The sequence below is a fragment of the Podarcis muralis genome, chromosome 1, assembly GCF_964188315.1.
Source record: "Podarcis muralis chromosome 1, rPodMur119.hap1.1, whole genome shotgun sequence".
NCBI classification, from domain to species: Eukaryota; Metazoa; Chordata; class Lepidosauria; order Squamata; family Lacertidae; genus Podarcis; species Podarcis muralis.
Window position 1 is genome coordinate 65,657,696 of NC_135655.1, and position 25,803 is coordinate 65,683,498.

The 25,803-nt window shown below is 42.1% G+C and overlaps 1 protein-coding gene across 1 annotated transcript in view; it reads left to right on the top strand.

The window, feature by feature from the left end:
- The window catches only part of SPON1 (spondin 1), a 262,295-nt gene that overhangs the window by 9,237 nt on the left and 227,255 nt on the right, over nucleotides 1–25,803 (top strand). Inside the window, exon 2 of the mRNA XM_028730502.2 lies at nucleotides 1,719–1,825. Within this exon, the coding sequence (XP_028586335.1) occupies nucleotides 1,719–1,825 (107 nt within the window). The remainder of the gene's footprint in view (nucleotides 1–1,718; nucleotides 1,826–25,803) is intronic.

Here is a 25,803-nt window from a genome sequence, read left to right on the forward strand (position 1 = left end):
AAAGCACCATGACATCCTCAGCTGGGCTTATTTGTAAGCATGAGAAAGTGTGGAAGCTGCCACTATGTTATTTTGTTCTAAAGTGAAGTCTTTTTATACTTTTAATGAAAGGAAAAGGAAATAAATCCCCCTAAAAACAAAATCATCTGTAGTTTCTGAAGTGGCTGAAACTAAGGAAAGAGGTCAAAGTAGACAGCTGTCTGGAAATATTGATTCTGATCTCTCGTAGCAATGAAAAACAAAATTCAATGGAAGGAATCATTTGGAAAGGAATCAAAACCAGAACTATCAATATAAGTATATACATTTATTGAGAATCTACTTATTTGGAAACTCTCACTGCCAGATAAGACTACATAGAAATAAAGCAGGATTCTGCACAAAGTGTTACTAAAAAATAATAAGAACAGTTTGACCAAAAGTCAAGTTTGGTAGAAAAGGGCTCTTCATTCTCCAATAGGAATCTCTGGCACATCACAACCAAACTACGTGCAACATTTAATGCAAATGCACCTTTGCATTTAACATGCATTGTTTGTTTTAATGAAAATAGCAAAATGTTTGTGGAAGGCTGAGGCTAGTAATTAACAGGATCAGAGCACACATAGAGGGAGCACTTGAACCATAGAATTGTAGAGTTGGAAGAGACCATGAGGATCATCTAGTCTAAACCCCAGCAACGCAGGAATCCTTCACCCAATGCGGGTCTCAAACCTACAAGCCTGAGGTTACGGGTCTCATGCTCTACCAACTGAGCTATCTGCTCCTCCTGAGGTCCTAAAGAAAACCCTTCTCATGAAACTGGCATTTGTGGGGGAGGGGAGAGAGAAACCCTTTGGCACTAACTGGACACTTAATTCCAAATACAAATTTTAAATAAAATTCTCTTGGTGTTGTACAACAGCTCAAGTTCAGGTTGTGTTGCTGGGCTAGTTAAAAGAACAGAGATAAAACTGCAAGTTAAGCATACTTTCTAGAATGTGAAGCCTTGTGCATGAACAGTGGATTCACTCCTTAGTATGACTGCTTTGCAGGAATGTAGGATTCTTAAAAGGAACAAGAGAGCTGCATTAACTGCTGTATGGAACCACAGTTTTAATTCCACTTCCAGCCCACTGTGGGAGATCAGCGCCAACCAGGAAGTTAGCACTTTAAACATTGCTTCTTCTGTGAAATTGCCAAGTGGCCTTTGGACAGCCGCTCTCAGCTGCCACAGCCCCCATCTGAATTATAGGGATAATAGCATTGATTGACTTTATGGTGATCTTGTAAAGATTCCAAAAAATAATGTACATAAAGTATTTTGAAACACTGTAAGGTATGTAATAGGCATATATAAAAGCATTATTAAGAAATGGTGGCTGGTCTTCTAACGTTAGTAAAAAGTTAGCCCAGTGTTTGCCAAGATCAAGGTGGTAGATGTGGACATTTTCCAGGGCCCCAAGTCCAGCAGAGGGGCCTCAAATAGCCCTACCATTTCCACTTTCCACAGAATATCCAAGAAGATCATAAGCAGTCTAAGAGAATTCACTGTTTGCACGCCCTGTTTACTTCAGGTGAAAGGACCCGACTGACAGTGCCATGACTGAAGCCTGCCACCACCCACTGCAGAAAAATAAATGAATCCGGAACCAGTACTGTCTAAAGTATCTTGTTTAAAAGCTCTGTAGAAACAAACTCATTTTAAAAGTCTTATTTTCCTGCCTTTTTGCCCCCAGTAACACTTTCCGCTGCCACTCCAGCTTATTTTCGTGGATTCACACTGATTGCTTTGAAAGAGGGCAAAGAGGGAGAGAAAGAAGAAGACCACGCAGGGACTTTTCAGGTGAGTAGCTGGCTCTTGAACTTCACCTTCAGAGAGTCTGTCTGGATGGTTATTTCACAGCAGGATGGATACTGTACAAAACAACATAATCTATTTGTGTTGATATCAATATCTCTGTAGTTGCAGGCATGGGATAAGCTTTGCAACTCCAGCTAAAGATCAGATTTCTACGGGAAAAGATTTTGGCATGTGCTGTTAAGTTGGCTGCGGAGTTCAGTGGATTTATACACTTATAGTTCAATCTTGGGCATGTTTACTTGGAAGTAAGCCCCACTGAAGTCAATGGAACTTACTTCCAAGTTAAGTATGCATAGGATTGCACTCTTAAAATAATTTGACAGACAAGGTGCAAGAAATCGGAAGTTGATGCTGGTATGCAGCTATTCATAACAAATATAGTCAGCTCCAAATATTTTTGCAATGTTTATTTTGTCCAGCACTTGGTCTCTTTTTGTCCACATTCCTTTCCCCAGACTAGCAGATATTATTTTAATATGGTGGTATTTTGATAGCTATGTTGTTTGAATCTAGTCGTCATCACTTGGAAGTAGGTCCCACTTAGTTCACTGGGGTTTACGCCTAAATAATTATGCATGGGGTGGCAGTTTTGTCTTACTGAAATGTGCTTTAGCAAACTGCAGTCTGGTCTGCTTTGTCCTGGAGCCCTTGAGTTTTCCAAGAAATCATTAATCACATGACTTTCATGTTCCCTAATGGTTCATGAACTAAAAAGCAAATAAAAAACAGCAAGTTCAAGTTAGGAAGGAATATTGTTTTTGCATCTGTACTGCTAGAAAGATTATATTTATCAATTACACTGACTTAGTGAGATCACTGCTGCTCTTGTCGACCTCCTCTGAACTTGGGAGTTTTCTACCTGTAGGAATTTCCGCTGAATTTCATTCAATTGGTCAACAGCTTCCAGTTCAGACTGCATGAACATATATGTGAAATTAGGATTTATGTGCCCCAACTTTACACTTTCTTATACTGAATTGTATTTGATATTTTACTGCCCATTCACCTAGTTTGGAGAAATCATTTGAGCTCCTTGCAATCCCTTTTTGTTTTAACCACCTTGAACAACTGATATCACCAGCAGACTTTACTGCCTCTCTACCTACTCCTAACTCTAAATCATGAATGAAGAAGTTAAAAAAACACAGGTTCCTTGTGGGCTTCACTTTCGACATCTGTCCATTGGGGAAACTGTCCATTTATTCCTACCTTCTGCTTCATGTTCCTTAACCAGTTATGCAAGAGCTTACAGAAGTTTTCTTGCAATGTAACATTGATTTATACTTCAGAATATCAATACGGAAAATACAGTGTATAAATCCAGTGGGCCATACAAAAGTCTTGGGAATGACCTTGTGTAACCTGTTACACAATTTGGCTGGCCCAAACTGAGAAATTCTTCTGAATTTGGGATAACTTTTCTCATGCAATGCTCTTTGCAAAGCTGGAAGCAGCATTTCTGAGAAGGTAAGAGGCTTTCTAGGTACGCGGGTGGCGCTGTGGGTTAAACCACAGAGCCTAGGACTTGCTGGTCAGAAGGTCGGCGGTTTGAATCCCCGAGGCGGGTGAGCTCCTGTTGCTCGGTCCTTGCTCTTGCCAACCTAGCAATTTGAAAGCACGAAGTGCAAGTAGTTAAATAGGTACCGCTCCGGCGGAAGGTAAACGGCATTTCTGTGTGCTGCTCTGGTTCGCCAGAAGCGGCTTAGTCATGCTGACCACATGACCTGGAAGCTGTATGCCGGCTCCCTCAGCCAGTAAAGTGAGATGAGCGCCACAACCCCAGAGTTGGCCACGACTGGACCTAATGGTCAGGGGTCCCTTTACCTTTACCTAAGAGGCTTTCTGCTAATGGAAGAGTGCCCTTAGGTCCACCCTGGTATCCAGCAAGCACATGGTCCTGCAGGTTCCCTCACTTCCTCCCTGAGCACACCATATTGTCATATTGCTGAATTCTCCACCTCGCCCCCTCCGTGACCCCGAATAAGTGAAGTGTCAAGGCTCAACTCTATCATTTAGAGAATGTGTGGGGCAACATAAATTCCTCTTTGTCCATTTTCATCTTAATTGTTTGCTCATTGAAGAGTTTATAACTTGTGCAATCAATCCAGCAGTTGTGATCCTAAAAAATACATAATCTTAACTTTTATTGTGCCTGGGGTGGTTTTGTTTTTCTTAAACCCAGATCATTTTCATACTTCACAGACATCTGTACTGAGTCATGCAGCTTAATTTTTGCTGAAACTTTCAGCAGAGGATGTTTAAGCAGAAAAATAAGCACTCTCTGCTTGATAACAATATTATCCACTATTAATAATATGGGGTTTGCCAAACTAGAATAGGATTTATTCTTGCAGATTTAGTATTCTTACAGGTTTACCATTCTGTGACATGGGCTTAAGCATTTTAGAAAAAAACATATCAAACACTTTCTGGAGAGCCACAAGGAAACTGACAGTGAAAATAAACTCATTGTCCCCTGTTTGTAAGCTCCTTTTCTGCTAATACAGAATTTAGAAACACATGGAGTGTATTGAACATGCTGATGTTCCTGCCTTCAATCTATTTTGATGGACTCTTTGGTTTTTCATATCTGCAGCCTATATATATATGTAAGATTAGAATTGCACATAAAAACATATGGGCCTGACATGTGAAAGGGCAGTCCTATGTCACACCTCCCCCTCCTTCTCTGTAACATGCCACCCAACCTACCTTATGTCTAATGACATCAAGAAGGGAAATAAACTGTAATTCACATTATGTAGTACAGTGGTACCTCTACTTATGAACGTGATCTGTTTCAGGGTGCTGTTCACACCCTGAAAAGTCCGTAAGTAGATCACTTCTGTGCATGCACATGCGGTGAAACTCGGAAGTAAACACTTCCGGGTTTACCATGTTCACAACCCGAAATTCTGCAACATGAAGTGAACGCAACTGTATATATGACTGTATATGAGAGGAAACTTGACGTAGGGGTGCAGATTTTGGTTTCTAATACCTTCTTAGTCTGCCCTTATTAAGTGCAGCAGCAGAAGGGCTGACACTCTAGAGGGAGCAGAATTGTACCTGGGTGCCAGGCCACCTCCCTGCCTCTCACCTGCTTGCTCACAGTAGCGACACCTCCTTCTCTCTTTTGGGCAGTTTCTTCAGGAAAACAGGAATGTTTTCCATCTCCCCAAGCCCTGAAATAGTGCAGCTACCTTGCAGATCAAAGGTCCCAGGTTCAATCCCTGCCATCTCCAGTTAGGGCTGGAAATGAATGAATCTTTATTGCTTTATTATAGCAATAAAAACAACAATACAATACACAAAGAATAGAAATAAAAAGTCAATTATATAAAATACTTTTTAGGGTGTTGAATCAATAGTCAAATAGTGGATCTTATTCTGATTGCCCCAGCTAAAAACCTTGCAACCTTTGCTGTCACCTGCTCATCTTGATCTGCCAAGAGAAAGGACACTGTGGCAGTGGTTGGGCAACCCAGAATGGACAATAAAAGAGGGGTGATAATCTCATTCCTCAAGTCTTTATAAAGAGTGCAAGCCAGAAGGGCATGTGCCACCAATTCGGTACTGAGGTAGGGCTGGAAAATATTGGGAAATATGGTCCAGCTTGGTGTATGGCAACCTGACAGTCTCACGTCCCAAAGTAAGTTCAGCAATACCATTTTTAATATACTGAGGGATTTAGGTCTAACGCGTGGCAAAAGACAAGGAACAACATGGAAATTGTATGAAACAGCAATATTCAAATTGTGAATTTAACAGGCCAGTTTAGGAAGACTAGAAAAAGTTTTGAAGTAGGTCATCACACAAATGTTAGCAAGTACAAATTAGTGTGGATCATTTCCTGTAACTTAATTATAATTTCTCCTTTACGATAAAAAAGGGGTTATTTTCTTCTTTCCACAGTTGGGCGCATTCCCACCATTAATGTCCTATTGTAGCTAATTTCCAATTAACTTTTCAGCACTGACAAGAAAAAGAGGTTTTTACAAGGGTCTGGACTCCAGGCCTAACTTTTTCAGCATCAGACCAGCAAGTTGTTTTTTTTTAAAAAACCCCAGTAAAAACATCCCTTCACTTTGCAGAAGTAGGCAAGAATTTTGAACTTTTGATGAGAGTTGGCAGAAAATTGAATTTTCTAAATATCGGCAAACGCCTCATGGATCTCAGCGGAGGGATAATTATTAAGCTATTTAATTAGTTTTATTATACCGCTTAGAAGCTGAAATCAGCATTTTAATTGGCAGATGAATATTTCAAAAGTTTTTGAATAGCTAAATTCATATTTTTTTGGCATGAAAGAGAACTCATTGTCCTTCCACCTGCAAACACTCTATTAAGTGCTCTTTGTAGAGCTAACACCTGCCTGTAATGCCTGCGTTCATTAAAGATTCAAGTATCAGCTTCACTAATGTGTAGCTTTGCGTTATAGTTGCCCTGTGTGCCACTAGCTGGGTGAAAAACGAGAGTTCATAAATGCTGCATTAGGATTATGCCAGGCCTGTAGTCATGAGGTGATGCCACTATTTTGCAAGCGGCTTTTGTACAGGTTTTTTTAAAAAAACAAAACAAAACAAAGCTTCCAAGCTGCCCAACTCCCATGGGCAGGTTTTGCTGCAGCAGTGCAAGCAAAGGTTTGAGCCACTTCTGTTGAACTGGCATACTGAGTGCCTCAAGTTTGACACAGCCATGCAGAGCTGAGGTGGCACCTCATAGGTTCAGCTATTCCAGCATTGGTGCAAAGCGCAACTCATTCCTTGCATAGTACCATACAGGGGTGTTTTCGGGGAATGTTGCTTTAAATACAGATTCAAACTAAAGTTTGACATATATTTTTAATGTAGAATGTTTTGAAACTTTGAAATGTCGACTAAAGTCATTGTTGTTATACAGTGGTACCTCTGGTTATGAACTTACCGTATTTTTCGCTCCTGACCATAAGATGCAACTAGTTTTTAGAGGAGGAAAGGGGGAAAGCCCCATTTTGGGGGGGGATCAGCTCAAAGTTGTGCAGCTTCTTTTGCAAAGGGGAAAAATCCTGTTTTTATGGGGTTCAACTCACAGTTCTGCAGGTTCTTTAAGAAAGGAAAGGGAGCTGTTTCTACAGTTTCCAGACAGATAATCTAATCACCCAGTCACATGTCGCTGGGGAAACAACCAACCTCCATGTGCAGAACATTCAACAATGGAGGCCTGGGCAAGGGGGCGGGGCCAGAAAGGGAGCCAGCGATTGACCACACATTCACTCCATAAGTCGCAAAGACATTTCCCCTTACTTTTTAGGAGGAAAAAAGTGTGTCTTGTGGAGCGAAAAATATGGTAATTCATTCCGGAGGTTCGTTCTTAACCTGAGGTACCACTTTAGCTAATGGGGCCTCCTGCTGCCGCCGCCGTGCGATTTCTGTTCTCATCCTGAGGTAAAGTTCTTAACCCGAAGTACTACTTTCAGGTTAGCAGAGTCTGTAACCCAAAGTGTTTGTAACCCGAGGTGTTTGTAACCCGAGGTACTACTGTATAGGGCAATGTTGCATTTATCCAGCATTTCACTTTACTCTCCTAACCAACTTTCATACATTTGTAAAAAGAGCATTCAGAAGGAAAGTGTGCTTACTGAATGTAGAAGCAGGAGAAAGCGAAGGATCTGGCATCTGGATCCTTATGTGAAGGGGGAACATGAGTTGCACTCACCTCATGGAAAGTGAGGTTCTAAAATTATCGCAGTGAGTGAAAAGGTGCTAACCAGTGAGACGTCTCGAGGTAAATATCTGTTTAGAATCACACACAATTCTTCCAGTAGAGGTGGGAGGTATGTGAGATCTGGAGCAAGACATGGATGAAGAAGGTGTCATCCAGCAAATAGCCTCTTTAACTATCACTTGCAAGGCTGCTCAGGGCCGACTTGAGACATTTTGCTGCCTGAGACAAAGGGCAAACTAGCACCCTACACTCCATGTGCAGATGCTGACCAGACTACCAGTTGAAGTTATTAAACACTGGCAATGGGATAGTGTCGTGTGTCAAACCCATGTGAGGGCTGCAGGGTGAAGGATAGGCTGCATGGCGTACACACAACAGAGGAGAGTGCTGGCCCTCTTGAGGCAGTTACCTCACACTACCTACTGGCAGGGCCAGTTCCATTGGAGCTTTTTACGCTGCTGGTGTTGATGTGCAATGTGTATTTGCATGCAAAGGCCAGGGCTGCTCTTTTGAGCCTTCTGAGTGGCTGTGGCATCATCTGATTGCTTTAAGGAAAGATTCAAACTTGAACTATTTTGAAATGTAGAACATTTCAAAACTAAAAGCTGTCACTTGATGATGATGATGATTCAATGCTGCAATTGTACAGCATTTCCTCTTAAGCAGTTTTCATACATGCATACACATAGAAGTGGGAGAGAGCAAAGGCCTTGCATCTTGATTATTATATGAAGGCGATTCATGAGGTGAACATACCTATGGAGAATATCACCACTGAACTACATCCTTATCACAAGGCTAAATAAGACTGAAAGCCATGCTTCCCATCATCTTTGCCTCATTTCGCAGCCTTCCCATCTAATCAGTGAAATGGGTTGTGTATTTCATGGAGGGAAAGTCTTTCATATAATGTTCCTTAATTTCAGCTCAGGTCTATTTTCAGTGGAGTTTAGAATCATTGTTGACTTTATTGACTTACAAGTTGGATGATCATCAGAATGAAAACATTTTCTTTCTGTTTTAAAATAGCAAGGTATTAATGCCAGAAAAACACAAGAGCTGCTGAAACAAATGATTAAAAATATTAATTCTATAAAAGGTACCAGTGCTTTCTTTTGAAATGCCACACAACCAAAGTGTATCCATGAAACTGCTTAAAATAATCTGTATGCAGCCAAGCTAGCAGTGTAGGAGACGTACAGAAAAAAATGACAAGGGGAAGATCAGAAAATATCCTATTCATTTTAATTTATGATTCTTTATACGTGATTACAAATCCTCAAAGATAGAACTCAAATTAATGTTTCCACCTTATTTTTAATGCATAAATAGGTTAATATGATGAGAAAGCCTGCAAATCTAGCAATTTTTCAAGTGTTCTGATCATTTTATATCCTCATCAAGTTGGAGTCTTAGCACTTCTGTATTAGATGACTGGCTTGGGTCTGGTCTATGGAGTCCATTTGAGTCTCCAAAGGCTTTTTTCTTGCTGATTTGGTTTTACATGTTCAGTAACTCAGCAGATCTGGTCAGCCATCATTAATCATAAATCAAGGAGGTCTTGATCTTTTAAATAGCCCAGCTGTTCAAGCATCTGTGTAGACTATGCAGAGGCTGAAAAAAAGAAGTTGACTTCTTCATTAGCTTTCTCCTTTCTACCAGTGCCATCGTTGTCACAAGATTAAAGGCTCTTTGCTTAAGATGAAGCTCAAAGAGAATCGGAAAGATGAAGCTGCATCCAGTGCTGTAGTTGCATTCGCACAACAGACTTACACGTGTGCAATAGAAATTCCCTTTCCTCTCCTGCCAATGCCTCTTGCAGCCCCCAAGCACCACTTCTCAACACCTGCTCCAGAGCACTGGGGGATCTCCAAAGCAGATTGATGGGGGTATGTGGGGAAGGGGGAAGCTTCACTGCATGAGTGGAAATCTAATATTTAGTCTCCTTGTGAAAAGAAGCGCCATCATTTTGATGAGTTTGAAATTGGATCGCTATAAAAAGGCTTGTAACCATGATCCTGTACCAAGGTAGGTCAGATTGGTTCAAGCCAGAGACCCAGAGTCTAATAATCGTTCCTGGAGGCATAACAGCAATAGTTTTGCTTTAGGAATTTTTAATCCAGAATCTTTCAAATAAAGAAAAAAATCCTTCCTTTTTGAGCTCCCCTCTACCCTGAATATCTCTCAACCCTCTTAATAAACCTCAAGCCAGAGGTCCTATATTTCCCCGAATGCAGCAGCCAACCCCATCACACAGTTGCTTCAGCAGCTCACCTGAGCTGCAATGTATTTATTTTTACAGCACTGTGTAACAAACTCCTAGGCAAGGCTTTGGATAAGTTACTGAATAACAACCATCCTATTTAGGATTAAGAAGGGTTTTCTCTCTGCCTGTTATTTTCCCCAGCTGTAGGCATTACAGATGGGCACCATTAGAAATCAGCAATTGAAAAAAAAAAATTCTCTTTGGGAGGCAAAATGGAAAGATTTTGCAGACATGCTCAGAGATCCCAGTGATATCTCAGATTGAATTAGATGATTGGTTACTTATCTGACCCTCTGGGAAATGCAACCGAGTTATAGTCAAGTGATTATATTACTGGCTTATGGTCACTCTGTGATCCTCTGTGACTTGTGTATTATGCTCTCTCTGTGATCTCAGCTGTTAAGTGATCATGTTTTGTGTGTGTTTATATGTGTCTGTGTGTATATACACAAAATACACACAGATAGGTCATATTACAATTGCATTTGATTCTGTTCCTATTTGGAGGGACCATGAAGTTACTCAGTTTGTCCTGCAAAATGTCCTAAGCCTTGCATGTGTTAACAAAGTCTCCTATCTTGATGTAATCAGTAGATTTTATCAGCTTGCTCCTATTTCACTCCTCAGTGTCTCTAATGAAATATTGATCAGCATGTCCTACGACTCATCTTTGAGGCACTGCACTGGCTACTCTTTCCAGTTTGAAACTTTGCTTTTTAACAGAATGCTTTGGTGTTCTTCCTTTTGCCCAGTTCCTTTCCCGTTGTATAAAACTGTGCTATGGTTCCAATCCCCCCCCCCCCCCAATTTTATGAACATTCCAAGCTGACTTGTATAGAGTCATTGATAAGATGAATGCAACTGAGTGAGTTGGTTCCAGACTTAGTCTTGCTTAGAGTAAACCCATTGAAATAAATGGGAATCAAGTTACTCATTGCTAACTTAATTTATCTTGATTTCATGGGGTCTACTCTAACTATGACTAAATCCAGTGCTTTTTTCTGGGGCTATGCAGGGGTACGCATACCCTAAACATTTTGTGAATCTAAGTTTGCCTTCATTGAGGGGCAGTATTTCAATATGAGTAGAAAAATGAGAGTACCCCGAAACACATATTTTTTAAGAAAAAAAGCACTGACTAAATCTATATGCAGCCTGTTGCTTTGTCCCATCTCCTGCCAACCTAGCAGTTCCCAAATGTATCAGCACTAGTAAATAGGCATTGCTGTGGCAGGAAGGTAAATGGCATTCCCTTGCTTCTGTCATGGTGTCCCGTTGTGCCAGAAGCAGCTTAGTCATGCTGGCCACATGACCTGGAAAAGCTATCTGTGAACAAATACCGGCTCCCTCGGCCTGAAAGCAAGATGAGTGCCACACTCCATAGTCAAATTCAACTGGACTTAATGGTAACTGTCCAGGAGTCCTTTACCTTTTTATCTTTTTTACCTCCCTAAAGCTCACCCAAATTACTAAAATATGTGACATCTATTGCTAGTCATAAAGTAGAAACGTCGAAACAAATAGACTTCAGGAAGATGACAGTCGGATACCACCCAGCCACTGTTGTGAAGTTAAACATAGAATCACAACAATATGTTAAACCAGTGGTAGCCAAAATGGTGTCCTTCAGTTATTGTAGACTATAGGATAAATTCAAGGTAGCAGTGAGGGGATCACTGTGTCAGCACAAGCCTGACAGAATGATCTCCCATCCACACTGTTCTGGGGCTTCTCCTGTCTCCACTGAGGCAATTTGGAGGGGGGGGGGACCGTGGGAGGAGAAAGCCCTGTTGCACTAGGGAAAGTCCTTGTGCAGGTTTCCACTAGTGACCTTTGGCCATGCTATGTACATCATTTCACAAGGTGTGACCATTTCCATTTTGTGGGTTGTGCCTTTCCCTCCACAGGTTGGTTTCAAACAGCACACAGATCATTGCGACACCAGGTGACTGAAAAGTGGGCAGCCCCATCCGCCTGTCATACTTGGCTTGTGGAGAATGTGAAAGATAAGGATCATAGCGCACCAGTTCCCCATCTCTGATATATATCATTAAGACAAGTAGTTAAGGCCTTATTGTGATACAAAGGATAGCCACAGGCACCTGCCTCCCTCTATTAGCTTAGAGCACCATGCTCCACAGCCTTCTAGCACATAATAGGGAGGTTGTTCCCGCTCTCATGCAGACAGATAAATCTATCTGATTTGCAATGTTTAGCAACACCATGCAAATCACTTTTTCACAAAAGCTAAGTAATTTGATGGCAATTTACACCTGAACTCAACAATCAGGCACTGATTGACAGTAATTAGCATTAGAACAGTCACTCCACAGGCCAGGGGTTCTGCCTGTTTAAGCAAAACTCATGGGGCTTTAGCAAACTGATGCATTTAGTTGGTGAATTAATGCTCATTTGTTTCAAGGTAAATGTCCAGTTAAACGCATGTCATTTAACACATCGGGTTCTGAAGTCTTTCAAGTGCACAACATATAATCATATAAGACAAATGAGCTTATCCATATGTCGGATGCAATGAGGAGAGTGAAGTACATTTTAGAAGAATAGAGTTAAGGTATTTTAAAGCAATTTTGCGGGGTTTGCACACTAGATTTTAGGCAGTTTTTCCATAATTCATTTTGAATCAGACCGCAGGCTGAGCTATAATGACTGTGACTATGATTTTTTATTTATCGAGCCATTAAAAATGACTTAAAGTGACTCAGAAACACAATAGAAATGCTAAAACCAATCATAATAATCACAGTCAACAAAAAAGGACAACAAGCACCAGAACAGGTTTAAATACTCTGGCTCTAACCACCAGATACTAGGGGTACACAGAAGATTCCCAAAGATTCCCCTAGGCACTTTTGATCCTTTCTGACCATTTTGCGTGTAACTCTTTGCATGCTCCACTTCAGTCTGTAATTCTCAGTCCCGGAGATACTCTGGGTGAAAAGAAGTGCTGTGCTTCCCCATTCACTCTAATGGGCCATCTACACATGGCTATAACTTTTCTCCCTTTTAGCCGAAGTGAGTGAAATGTACCAGGATAGAAGCTGCTCCAGTCAGGATTACGCCTGCCAAATTGCAGACAAATAGGTCCATAATCCTCTGAAGCAGAGTGGGAGGTTATCTTTTGCTGGGCGGGAAGTGCAGAACTTCGACTCTTGTTCTTTTTTTACCTTAAAATAATAAAGAGATGATTGAGCAGTGTGTATTTTTGCTTGCAGATGTTTAAAAGCTTTGCAGCTTCTCACCAGCCTCAGTTTCCAGTGTTTTCTGATAGGATTTACAGACTTTGTCTGTGTTCTCCAAGTGACTAGAGGCCTCAAAACAAAGGCTTTATAACATGACACTTTCTAGAACACCGGCTGAAGAGCTGTTTTGTAGAGCTATGGGACGGGGATTAAAGCAGAGTGATCCAGGATTCTTATAAAAAGCTTAAATGAAACTTTCATTTTTAAGAAAAGCCTCTGCTGCTTTGCTTAACGAAATAAACAAATCCAGAGTGCTTTGCTGCTCGACAGGCAATGTTTTAGATAGCCTAACTCCTTGCACAGCCCAGAATTGGAGGGGTTGCCATAGAATCCATGCCACAAAAGACAGAATCAGGATTCAAGATGACTTTAACAGATTAGAAAACTGGGCCCCAACTAGTAAAATGAATTTCAATAGGGGCAAATGTAACATTCTGCACTTAGGAAGAACAGGCTGTACAAATATACTGGAATTGCCAGTGGTCCAATTGAATTCAGTTGAATTTACCCACAGGTAAGGGATCAGTCTTGCTAGCCTGATCCTGCCTTGTTTCCTTCACTCCGGCATCAAAGTAGGACAGTTTAGCATCCCAGTCATATTTGGCTCTTTGTGTCCTGGACTGCAGGAATTCCTTTGAGACTACCAAACTTTTACAGGGATTCTAATGCCAGGGCAATGCCCTTTTTTGCAATGCAACATTTTATTTCATAACCACACTTTTTATATACAGAAAATAGTCATGTGTATGCATCTGCTGAAATATGTCTAACAATCCAGCTAACTTATGTTTTATGTGTTTGTAGTAAACATGGGTTGTTGTTTTTTGTTTGACAGCTGGAAATCCTCAGACTTTAACTGAGGAGCACAGATTTATTTATATTTTCTAGAAGTGTATCCGTCTTCCTACACTCTGGCATTATGTGTTTGTGATTGCTTAACCACAGCAGCAAAAACAGGGTTGTGTATCACATCCACATTGCTATATGCAACTGAAGTGTATCATATATTCAGCTTAAATGTGCATCATTTAACATACAGGCATCTCTAAGTGATGTGGTGCAGATTTGAATAATTGCTGCAGTCTACAACAACTACTAGGGACGTGGTTGGTGCTGTGGGTTAAACCACAGAGGCTAGGACTTGCCGATCAGAAGGTCGGCGGTTCGAATCCCTGTGATGGGGTGAGCTGCCGTAGCTCGGTCCCTGCTCCTGCCAACCTAGCAGTTCGAAAGCATGTCAAAGTGCAAGTAGATAAATAGGTACCGCTCCGGCAGGAAGGTAAACAGCGTTTCTGTGCGCTGCTCTGGTTCGCCAGAAGCGGCTTAGTCATGCTAGCCACATGACCTGGAAGCTGTATGCTGGCTCCCTCGGCCAATAAAGTGAGATGAGCGCCACAACCCCAGAGTTGACCATGACTGGACCTAATGGTCAGGGGTCCCTTTACCTTTACAACAACAACTGCTTTAGTTGTGCTGTGGGTGGTGCCTCTGATCACCATTCCCCTCCCTTTGGTTCAGTGTTTAATTTTAATTGAGTTTCCTTTTTGACACACTTGCAACCCTCCTCCCAGTATCTATGCAGTTTGGATATTATAAGGAGAGTATCATAGCATTTCAAACCAGTGTCCATATGGTTGCCACCTCTCTAACTTTTATGTGCATTTATCACAAGGGAAAGAAGGCACAAAATTTTGAAGAAAGTCTTCAAAGAGAGGCAGATGCTCTGTGAATTCAAAGAGAGTTACAGTGTATCCAGATCAGAGAGACAGGGATTTTTATTTAGCTAATTCCCAATCAGCAGTTTCCACCAGCAGCAGGAGATAAATCAATCTAAACTGATTGTCTATAGCTATTAAATCCGGGATCCTACCATTATAATTAGTGAAGTGTGTTTGAGATAAAAAGGTTGAAATGTCATGTATGTTGTGGCATTTTTTGGCAGTCGGAAAATTATTGGAATGAAGCATCTGCTACCACACTGAATTTAATCTGAAATATATATTGGGCTTTTGTATCACTCAAAAAGCACGTGCAAGGAGAAAATAGGTAGTAAAAGGTGAAAGAAAATCCTAAGAATGTTTACTCAGAAGTAAAACCCACTGGCCTTCTGGGATTACTTCCTGGTAAATATTTCACACCAAGGGAAAAACCAATAGCACTTTTCCTTTTGCAGTGTGGTCCAGCTCAGGGCTGATTCATGCATAACCTTGAATTCATGTGGATCTTCATTCACATACATGGATATTTAGCTTGTAATGTGTGGACAGCTGAAGTAGTAAACCCATTCTTACACTGCAGAAATACATATAGGATCATAGGAAGCTGCCATATACTGAGTCAGACCATTGCTCCATCAAGATCAGTGTAGACGCTACATTGATTGGCAATGGCTCTGCGTGGTTCTCAACAGGAGTCTTTGCCAGGGAATGAAGTGGTGGTGGTGGTGTTTTTTTTAATGCACTGCCACAGATCTGTAGTCCTTCCTGTTTGTCCTATGTGGACAAAATGTCTTGTGGAAATCAGCTCTTAGCCTCTGAGAAACATGTCCAGCTTAATTTTGTTACCTAATGTGTTTAGGATAATGAAAACATTTCTGTTCAAACATTTCTGTTCCACCAGTAACGTCACAGCAACCCTGAGGGCAGCCAGATTGCTTAAAGCCTAACAGAAAAGCCTAGCTGTGCCTTTTTCACTGGCAAAAATCCAATGTTTGCACACTTCACACCACTCAGGTGCCAAATGGCCCCATTGTCACTCACTCACACTGCTGTTGCTGCTGAAGTAGAGTCCTTGCAGCCTCTCAGGTCCTGTACAGGGATGCCCCAAATAAAAGTGGAGGTGGTCCTGCTGCTGTCACTCTCTGCACTCTGAATAAAAGGGGGTAGGGGGCACAATGCTCAAGCTTCATTGAAAACAATAGGACCCATGTTCCACACTCCCCATTCATTTCAATGGGGCTTTCACAGATAAATCTCCCGGTGGATCATGTTCCTACTCAGCTTACTGGAATTTATTGGAGCTTAAAAGTATGCCCTCTTCTAGGACTGTTCATCTATATCAAAGGATGGTCTCTGGGCACTGTTTTCAAAGGCCATTCATCATTATTACAGAGGAGAAGAATGCTCTGTATCCTGTTTTCACAATGTTGGCTGGATAATAACGTGGCTTAAAAACATTGTGTACCAGATTAATCATAAAGATTTCAGCAGTTGTTCCAAAAGGCTTTAAACTAACTTAATGGCTTTGTGAAGAGATGACTATATGAAAGATGACACATTCCTTATCAGGACCACAAGACAGAATACAACACAGTCTGTAGAATTTATCCAACAGGTGCTATATACTACATGAATGGAGAGCCCACTGCACATTTATGTGGGAAGAAATCTCACTCAGTTCAGTTACTTACTTCCCTCCAAACATGTATAAGATTATTAGACTCAACAATATTCTGGTGATCAGGTAACTATGTGACCATGACTAATCCCAGTATATAACCATAGCATAAGAATCCTAAAGTTAATCCAGCCTGTGATCTAGAATGGATGTAAGGTGCATAATAAGTTGGTTCCACTCTAGAATGGTCATGGAGGCAATGAAATCCTGAACTGCAGCTGACAAGAAGGCCTTAGAATAAGGGTTGTTGGGGTTCAAAAACATCTGGGGAGCATCATGTTTGCTACCCCTGGCTTAGATCATTGGAAGCAAGATTTCTCTGATGGTTTTCAAGTGGAATAGCCTCAACCCAGGACAGAAGCCCCACAGTTTATTGAGCATTTTGTAAATTTTTGGGTGGGTGATTCAGTTCTCCATATTTAGTATGTGTTAATCAGACTCAGAATCAATCTTAATTATGAGGACTCCACAAGATGGATTGATGCAATGAAGTCATGGGGCTGTAGGAAGTAATTAAGTGGGTCAGCAAACTCAGCCACCTTCATGGGGGAGGAATTTCCTCAAATTAAATAAACCAAGACTGCTGCTGATTCAGCCATTCATTAAGCCCCCACTTTCTGAGATCCCACAGGTTCAACACACTGAGCATCAATACTTGCAAATATGAAAATAACTCTGATGCTAATAAATATGGAATTGTTTTATTGGAATGCTAATGATTGTCATCGCTTTGTAGCGATGTACATAGTTTTGTAGAAGGGATGGCCTAAGTACTAAGTCCTTCACACCATTTCATTATACTCTTACAACTCCAACTGAGATTAGTATGTGGTAAAAGAAGGCAGGTCATTGTTCTCTCCCAAAATATGACTTAATAAAGCTTGTAAGTGCGGGAAACTGATTTTTGTGCATTGGCTACATGTGGACATCATCACAAACCAAGGCTGATCAGTGGTCCCAACCCACACCGATGTCGCCGCAAGGAGATCAGAAGCATTTACATTGGTATTTTACTGATTTCAAACATCAGTATAAACAAATGTGTTCAAAGCTCATTTTTAATCTGTGTTAAATTTCAGAGTTAGGAAGAAAATTGGCTTGGGTGGTGAAATCTATGCTTCCATATTCCCAAAGATTTTTGCCTTTATGCCAGAGCTACATATACATAGATAAAGGTAAGATAAAAAGGTAAAGGTATACAGACATAGAGAGAAATTCTTTTTTGCAATGTTCACATTCCTATTGTAGTGATGTTCATTAATTTCAGTGGGTCTTCTCTGAGTAAATCTTAGTTGAATGCCATCCCATAATACAACAATAATAATCGATATAACAATTTAAACAGCATTTTTTAAAATAGAGGGAGTGCTGATATTTTATTGATATGATGGTAGAGCACTCTCTCCTAAAATTCGGAAATAGAATATAAGAATAAGAAGAGAAGAAGAGTTTGGATTTGATATCCCGCTTTATCACTACCCGAAGGAGTCTCAAAGTGGATAAGATTCTCCTTTCTCTTCCTCCCCCACAACAAACACTCTGTGAGGTGAGTGGGGCTGAGAGACTTCAGAGAAGTGTGACTAGCCCAGGGTCACCCAGCAGCTGCATGTGGAGGAGCGGAGACACGAACCCAGTTCCCCAGATTACGAGACTAACGCTCTTAACCACTACACCACACTGGTGAGGATAAGCATCTATGGAAACCCAGAGTGCCCTAGAGTGTTCAAAAACTCTTCTATAGTAGAGCATTGTACAGATAACACAAATAGAGCATTAGTCTACTTAGCTCAATACTGTGTCCTCCAGCCTTCCACAACCTGGTGCCCTCCAGATACTTTGGACTACAGCGCCCATCAATCTTAGGTAGTGATGGCTGGGACTGATAGGAGTCATAATTCAAATCATATTGAGAACACCAGATTAGGGACAGCTAGTTTACTCTGATAGACAGCATCTTTTTTACGTCTTTAAATACCAGAGATGGACTTTATACAGGCTATATCTTAAAAGTCCTTCCCGGGTATGTAAAATCAAAATAATCAGCAAACCTGTGGTTTTTATTAGAACAAAAGGAGTGTATATTCTCTTGCTGCCTTGCTAATTGATATTATTAACAGAATGCCATAAATATATAATCATATGATTTTTTCAAAAAGGAGCATTTTGAAGGTTTGGTACGTCCCCTTCCCTCATAGCTTTGACTGTTGCATACCTTGGATTCTTTTGAAGCAATGTGGCTTAAAATAATAAGAGAACAGCTGCTTTTCCTTCATTCTAACAGTTCATCAGCACCAAAGGAGAAAAGTCATCAGCACCAAAGGAGAAAACTCTGTCTTTAAATAAATGGTTTAGGTCTATATCTTTTCATACCTGTCAGGGGTTCAGGGAGAGAGGCGCAGATGAGGGAGGAGAATGAGAGCGAGGGGGAAGGATCCCAGGGCGACGAGGAAGAAGATGACAATGAGTCGAGGGGTTCCATGAGTCTCTCCAGTGAATCGGAGGATTCCCAAAAGGGAGCGCCCCTGGTCAGGCCAAGGGGAGCCACAGGGGGGAGTAGTCAGGAGCAGGGCAGCAGCAGGGGAACCCCCAGTGGGAGTTGGAGATCGGGACCGGCTTCTCCGCCGGAACGGAGTGAAGGGGGTGGAGTTCCCAGTGTGTCAGACGGAGCAGAGCAGGAAGCAGAGAGGGGAAGGAGATCGGGGCAAGACGTCCTGCCGGAAGGGGCGGAGAGTAGTACCGAGAGCAGTGTAACTGTCAAAAGGAAGGTCAGAAGCAGCGTACGCGCGCCAAGTTCAAATGTGGAGGCGCGCGGAAGTGAGGAGAGCCCGGAGGAGGAGCCTGGTCCCAAAGCACGGAGGAGGGGGGAGCAGGCGTCAGAGGATTCAGCCTCTGGGGAATCCCGGAGGGAGGGAACCCAGGGGGGCAGAAAGACCCTGCGGAAAAGGAAGGAGAGGAAGAGGTGGTCCAGCGCAAGCCTCTTAAACTGGTGTAGAGGCGGGACTGATTCAGAAGGGACTTCAGCGGTCTAAGCCTAACAGACGTGGGGTCACGCGCCTCGGATGTGGAGCTAACAATGTTCTTCAATAAAAGCTTTTGTACATAAGCTGGACTTGGCGTTGGTCTCTTGTGAGCTGGGACCTTGGGTGGCCCTGACAATACCATTAGGTGTTTATTTGAAGTTAATTTAGGTTGCTAGTTACATGAACACATTGCTCAAGATCAAAACACAAGATGTTCAAATGAAGGGTTATGCAATGGTAAATCGTAAAATGTAAACCTAGCACAATTATTTTAGACATATTTAAATATAGACCATTCTGCCTGAGAGGAGGGAATTCATACCCCTTAACTGTGCAACCGTTTAATAACATTGTGGTTTTAGTTGTGTATGCCTGAAGGTAAGCTGCGCGTGTTTTGGGCATATATTGAAAGTAATAAAACCAGCTTACTTTCAGAGGACATAGTTAGGTCTCTAGGTGATGTATCATATACATCTTCTCCAGGATTGCTAAAGAATGCAAAGGGATGGGTCCATGCATGTCTCATCTGTCCCATTTTCAGGTTGTCTTCCTGGATGTCACTGCAAATCCTCCCCCAAATCTAAAGCTACAGCATAAGGGTGAAGGCAACCCAAAATTCTGTCTTGTTTGAGGTGCCCTTTATATGCTATAGCAGCAATTGAGGGGGGTCGAGATTATCTGTAGCTTTGTTCAATTGGTGTGGCCAGTTCTCACCATCATTGCCTCAGATCCCAGCTTTGTGAGGACTGTGTGAGAAGGACCTGTGCAATTCGCCCTGCCCATGTGGCACTGGACTTTTACATGTTCTGGATGCACAGTGGAAAAACCCACAGAAGATCAGATCTCACTGCCTTGCTGTTGTACTATAGAGAGAGCACTCTTACCTTGTTGCACTCTTTTTCCTGTGATAAATCTCTGGCTACTGTTAGCAACACAAACATAGTGTCCTGGGTTTCAGGGTGTCATCCAGCATCCCTAGGATCTCATTCAGTACATTTGCAGTAGTGTGGAAAGATGCTGTAATGCTGGAATCAGTCCCAAATCTCTATGGTGCCATATGTGGTTGGGCTGTCCTTGGTGCATGGAATGCTGAGATTGTTTTCCTTTCCATGAATCAGGGAGTGATCTCTACAGTTAATGAGGATGCTCCACTGTATATGTTCAAGCACAGAACAAGAGAAGGCATTATTGTGCAGATGTCTGTGTGCACTGGGCTCCTGCAGAGCTTTTGGTTGTGTTTTAGCTCTTTCGGTAACCAACTGCCCAAGACACATCTATTCATCTCTCCAGGTTTTGCACTTAGGTGGTTGATATTACTGTTACTATTTTTTGCACCCGCTCCAGAATGTGCCTACTTGCAGTAGCAGACACTCATGCTCCTTTCTTGCAACACTGATGTGGTGCCCCCTGCAGGGGGAGCCCAGTGTGGCTCAACCAGTTGCTTTATCCTAAAACCTACTGGAAGAAACTGACTTAGTTTCCAAACTGACCCAAAATATCACAGTTCGACAGTTTGGTTTGGGAACCTGTGTTTCAACCTCCAGAGAAGGGCTGATGAGACCTTTCCCCAGTATGTAACTAAACTGACAGGCACATTCATGCATCATCCATGTGGGAGGTATAACATAATTTTCTTATTAGCAAATACAGTAGCTGTAAGGCAATATTAGCAATGTCCAGAATTGCTATATAAATGGGATCCTTTTGCACAATCACAGCATATTTATGTTATGCAGCATGATATAAGAAGAACCAGATGTTCCCTCAAGCACTGTGAACTCTAGTATTTCCCCACTTATCCCGGCCTAATTTCTGTTTGCTATCATTAAAATTTCATCTACGGGGATTATTATTCTCCGTCTTTTCCTCTTTTTGCCTGAAATTATCCAAGTCATTATCTCCTTGAAGAGCTTGATTGACAGCACTCATAGGTGAAGCTAGCATTCAGTTCAGACGCCAAGCCTCTCAGCAGTGCTGCTGTTTTGCTGCATTATTCCTGAATGTGTCCTTGACAGCAGCATTTTATATCATTGCAGGATAAACAGATCACTTGACACAAATGGCGAAATATATACTAATAGGTTTTTGCATTGTCTAAAACATCTAATGGAAAAGCCTAAAGGCACTTCATATGATACTTTAACGTCTATCAACATTCAAAAGCTTTCTATAATAATTGGGTGTGCTTTATGAGAGGAGCCATACTTAAACAATGAGTTTTGTAATAATCAGTTAGGCATGTATATGAACTTTAATAGCAGGAAGGGGGTGGGGAGCAAAGGTCATGCAAGGATTTACAATGACATGTATGCAGCCTGGTCTTGTGCATGTTTCCTTACCAGTAAGTTTGGAGCACAAGAAAGTGTGCATAGGATTACAGCTTTTAAAGATGGTTATGCTCTGCCAGCTTTAATTATTTTTGTGTGGGAGTAAAATTCCTAATTTGAAAACCAATGCAGTCATATAATATAACAGGGAAGGTGATGTCTTCTGTAAGATGTGTTCTGGCTCTCTGAGCTAGTAATACTTCTGTTTAGCCTGAAGCTTTCCTTATTTTTTTATTCCAGTTCACATGTTACTGTTGCTTAGTATAGAACTAAATAGCAGCCCCTTGTCAGCTTGTACCAGCACCCTCTTTTTGGACCAGTCAGTGGTGTAGTGTGGGGGGAGGGGCCCCAGCCCCATTTTTTTGAGGGAGCATAACCAGGCATCTCCACAACAGGCTCCTTCACTTAGGCCAGAGCTGTGGGAATGGAAGCTGCCCCTGGGTCAGGCCTTCAGGGCTGGAGTAGCGGCAGTGACTCCTCCTTGTGGCTAGTGGGCCGGCCGGATGAGAGGCAGCTGCCACCCACCGAGGAAGGAGGAAGAGGGCGTGACTCGGGGGCAGAAGTGGTAGAGAGGCAGTGGCTGCCTCACCACCCATCTTCTCTGCTGGGCTCCAGCGTGTGAGTGGGCCCCTTTCACCACTTTGTGAGGCTGGGATCAAACAGTCTGATCCCAGGCTTGCAAAGCTGTGCAGAGCTTCCAGGGTGGTTTGAATGCATCCTTCAAATCAGTCCCATCCGGAAGGGAAAGAGTAGGGGGCATGGAAGTGCGCAATGTAACAAGCTTAGGACACAGCATAAGATGTGCTAGAAGTGTTGCAAACATGCAACTCCTGGGCACCATTGGGGTTGTGAAAGGTTGTTCAATATCCCCTCAAACATATACAATGCACGAGAGAATGTTTGCTCTTTCTGCTCAGTTGCTGTTCTAACTTTCTTAGCTTCTCCTGCATTGAGCATGCCTACTTAATGAAGCCTACATTGAATTGGTTACCAAGATTGGATTCTCATCCTCCCTTCCGTACAAAGAGACTTTCTCTATGAGTGAGCATGGTGGTGGCTGATGTGTCTTTTTGCCCATTGATGCAATGGATGATGGGAAACATGCCTGCACCATTTTGTGGTCTTGTCTCTTTTTCTGCTCTGTTTAATGCCACACATGCTACAACAGCCATTTTTTTGACTGGCACCCACAACACTTTCTCAAAGTTATAAATGTGAAGGGAAGCTAAATCCTTCCCACACCCACCATGTAATTCCCTACAGCCTCACCCCAGTCACAAACTGTGGTGAGGTTTGCTAGGGGCAGGAGAGGGAATTTGTCCTATCCACTTGCATGCCTCTTTGTTCTAAAAACCAGACGGCACACCTCCATTTTCATGTGTGGTTAGGCATTTTTGTTGTTGTTTAGTCGTCTAAGTCGTGTTCGACTCTCCGTGACCCCATGAACCAGAGCATGCCTTGGAAACTCTCACTTTCTTCTCAAAGCTTCTCCTTTTTTATGTCCATGGAGTTTTAATGGTAGAATACTGGAGTGGTTTGCCAGTTCCTTCTCCAGGTAGATCACATTTAGTCTAAACTCTCGGCTATGACCTGTCCGTCTTGGGTGGCCCTGCACAGCATAGCTGATAGCTTCCTGGAGTTATTTAAGCCCCTTCGCCATGACAAGGCAATGATCCATGAAGTGGGTGGTTAGGCATACCCAGTGCTATTTTCCTAGAAAAAGAGGTGCCAAGAACCCACATTCTCTTAGAATGCCAATGGTGCCCACCTGAGAGGTGCAGGAACTTCGTTCTAGTGAGTTCTGGCTGACAAAAAGCCCTGGGCATACCTGGCTTTAAAGAAATGAGGTTGGCCCATCACCCCCTGCATAAGAAATCTCATCTTCCAGCATTTCATGCAATGAGAATGTTATACTTTTTCATATGCTTACTGTAACAAACTGAATTTTACAATCAAGTGTACTTGACAACAGCAATATCCGGTCTTGGCTGTGCAATGACTATATTGATATCATGCATGTGTTTCCAAACGTGTGTATATCTCATTCACAATTCACATTCTAAAAATGTACATCTCAATCAGCCTTTCCCGATCTGGTGTCCTCCAGATGTTTTGGACTGCAACCATGCTGGGTGTTGCTAATCAAAACATGTGGCGAGACCAAGTTGGAGAGATCAAAATCTTAGTTGAAAATCTAAAAACCTGGAAGGTATGAAGTGCCCTGAGTGAGCCACGTGCAGGACAGTTCCAACAGGAAGGAGAAACACTTGCCTGACCCACCATATGGTGCCTGAATCCAGGAGAGATGATGCAAGCGTTGTCTCCCACCACCCTTGTAATGTTTCCAGGCCTGTGTGTGCTGCAGCTATTCCCACAAGGGAAAGGGAGTGGGCAGAAAATAATGCCTGGCAGTGGTGGCGGCGGACTGCAAATTCCCTGGGAAGGGGACTGCAGCCAGCCCACAGGCCTTATGTTGTGCAGCCCTGGCCCAACGAAAGCAGCAATTCGATCCTCATATTGCCATCTGTCAAAGCCCAGGCAGCAGATTGTCATGATAACGGATTCAAATGAAAAGTTGTTTAAGATTTTATTACACAATCTCTTGGAAAGTATGTTTGTAGTGGAGTGCTTCCAGAAGAACTCAGCTTTAGCAGATGTGAGATTATACAGAGAATCCCGCTATCAGAGAGCACTCAATGTGAGCATTTAACTTATCTTTAAGGAGTGCGGTATGAGTCTTATGGTACTGGGTACTGCATTAAGCCTTGGAACAGAATTATCTTCTTCCCAGGCAGCTTTATTAGCTACCCCCTGCATTAAGATACCAGATTCTATTATAAAAAGAAGGAACAACCCTGAAGGAATAGCAATGTTTTTACCGCTAGCATTGCATAAAAAGCATGAGCTGGGTTTTGTTTCCTGCTCAGAATTGGAAAGTAGTTTCCTTCTGGGCCAGTAAAACTACCAGTTTTTAAGTTTGGGGTTCTTGTGCAAGCTATTTTCCCCTGTAGCAATTAATATTCATATGTAATTCATATGTAGCAATATACAGTAGCAATTCAGATTCAGTTCTGAGCTGTGGGGATGCTATGAATCTCCGTGATTTCCACTTCCAGTGCAAAGGCAGCCAGCATGCATTACCTGATGCATACAAAAGCACCAGGTTTGAAAATATAATTGTAAGATCTATGGGGATGGGATATGCAGTGAATGGTTAAGAACGTACAGTTAGATCAATAATTGATAATATATATGTGATGTGCAATAATGATTTTGTGTAGATATGCATTATGGTGCCTAGAGGGCTTCTGTGCATTTGAATGTGGAATGTGATGTGCACCTAAGCCATTGCAGAGAATTATCACGTGTGATGATTGTCAGAAGGAATTTCTTTTTAAGGATGAGAGTGCCACACTGGCATTTATGTTAATAGATGAGCTCCTGTTGCTCTGTCCCAGCTTCTGCCAACCTAACAGTTCAAAAGCACACCAGTGCAAGTAGATAAATAGGTACTGCTGCAGCGGGAAGGTGAACAGCATTTCTGTGTTCTCTGGTTTCTGTCACAGTGTTCTGTTGTGTCAGAAGCAGTTTAGTCCTGCTGGCCCCATGACCAGGAAAGCTGTCTATGGACAAATGCTGGCTCCCTCAGTCTGAAGCAAGATGAGTGCTGCACCCCATAGCGGCCTTTGACTGGACTTAACCATCCAGTGGTCCTTTACCTTTTAATACAGGTATATGAGTTTAAAAATCTGCCTTTCTCTGAAATGGTCTCTGTTCCCAGTGTTGATGTGTTTTGAGATCATGCATTCTCTGATGAGGTTCTAGCCTTGAGTTTCATTCTCATAGAAACCTCTCCTCATTTTGGGAATAATAGAACAGGACACTCCTAAACTAAGCAAATGGAAAAAGTGGAGCACTCAGTCTTAAAAAAACGTATGAAATGGAATGTTAATTGGAACTGCCATGAAAACTGTTTTGGTGCTTA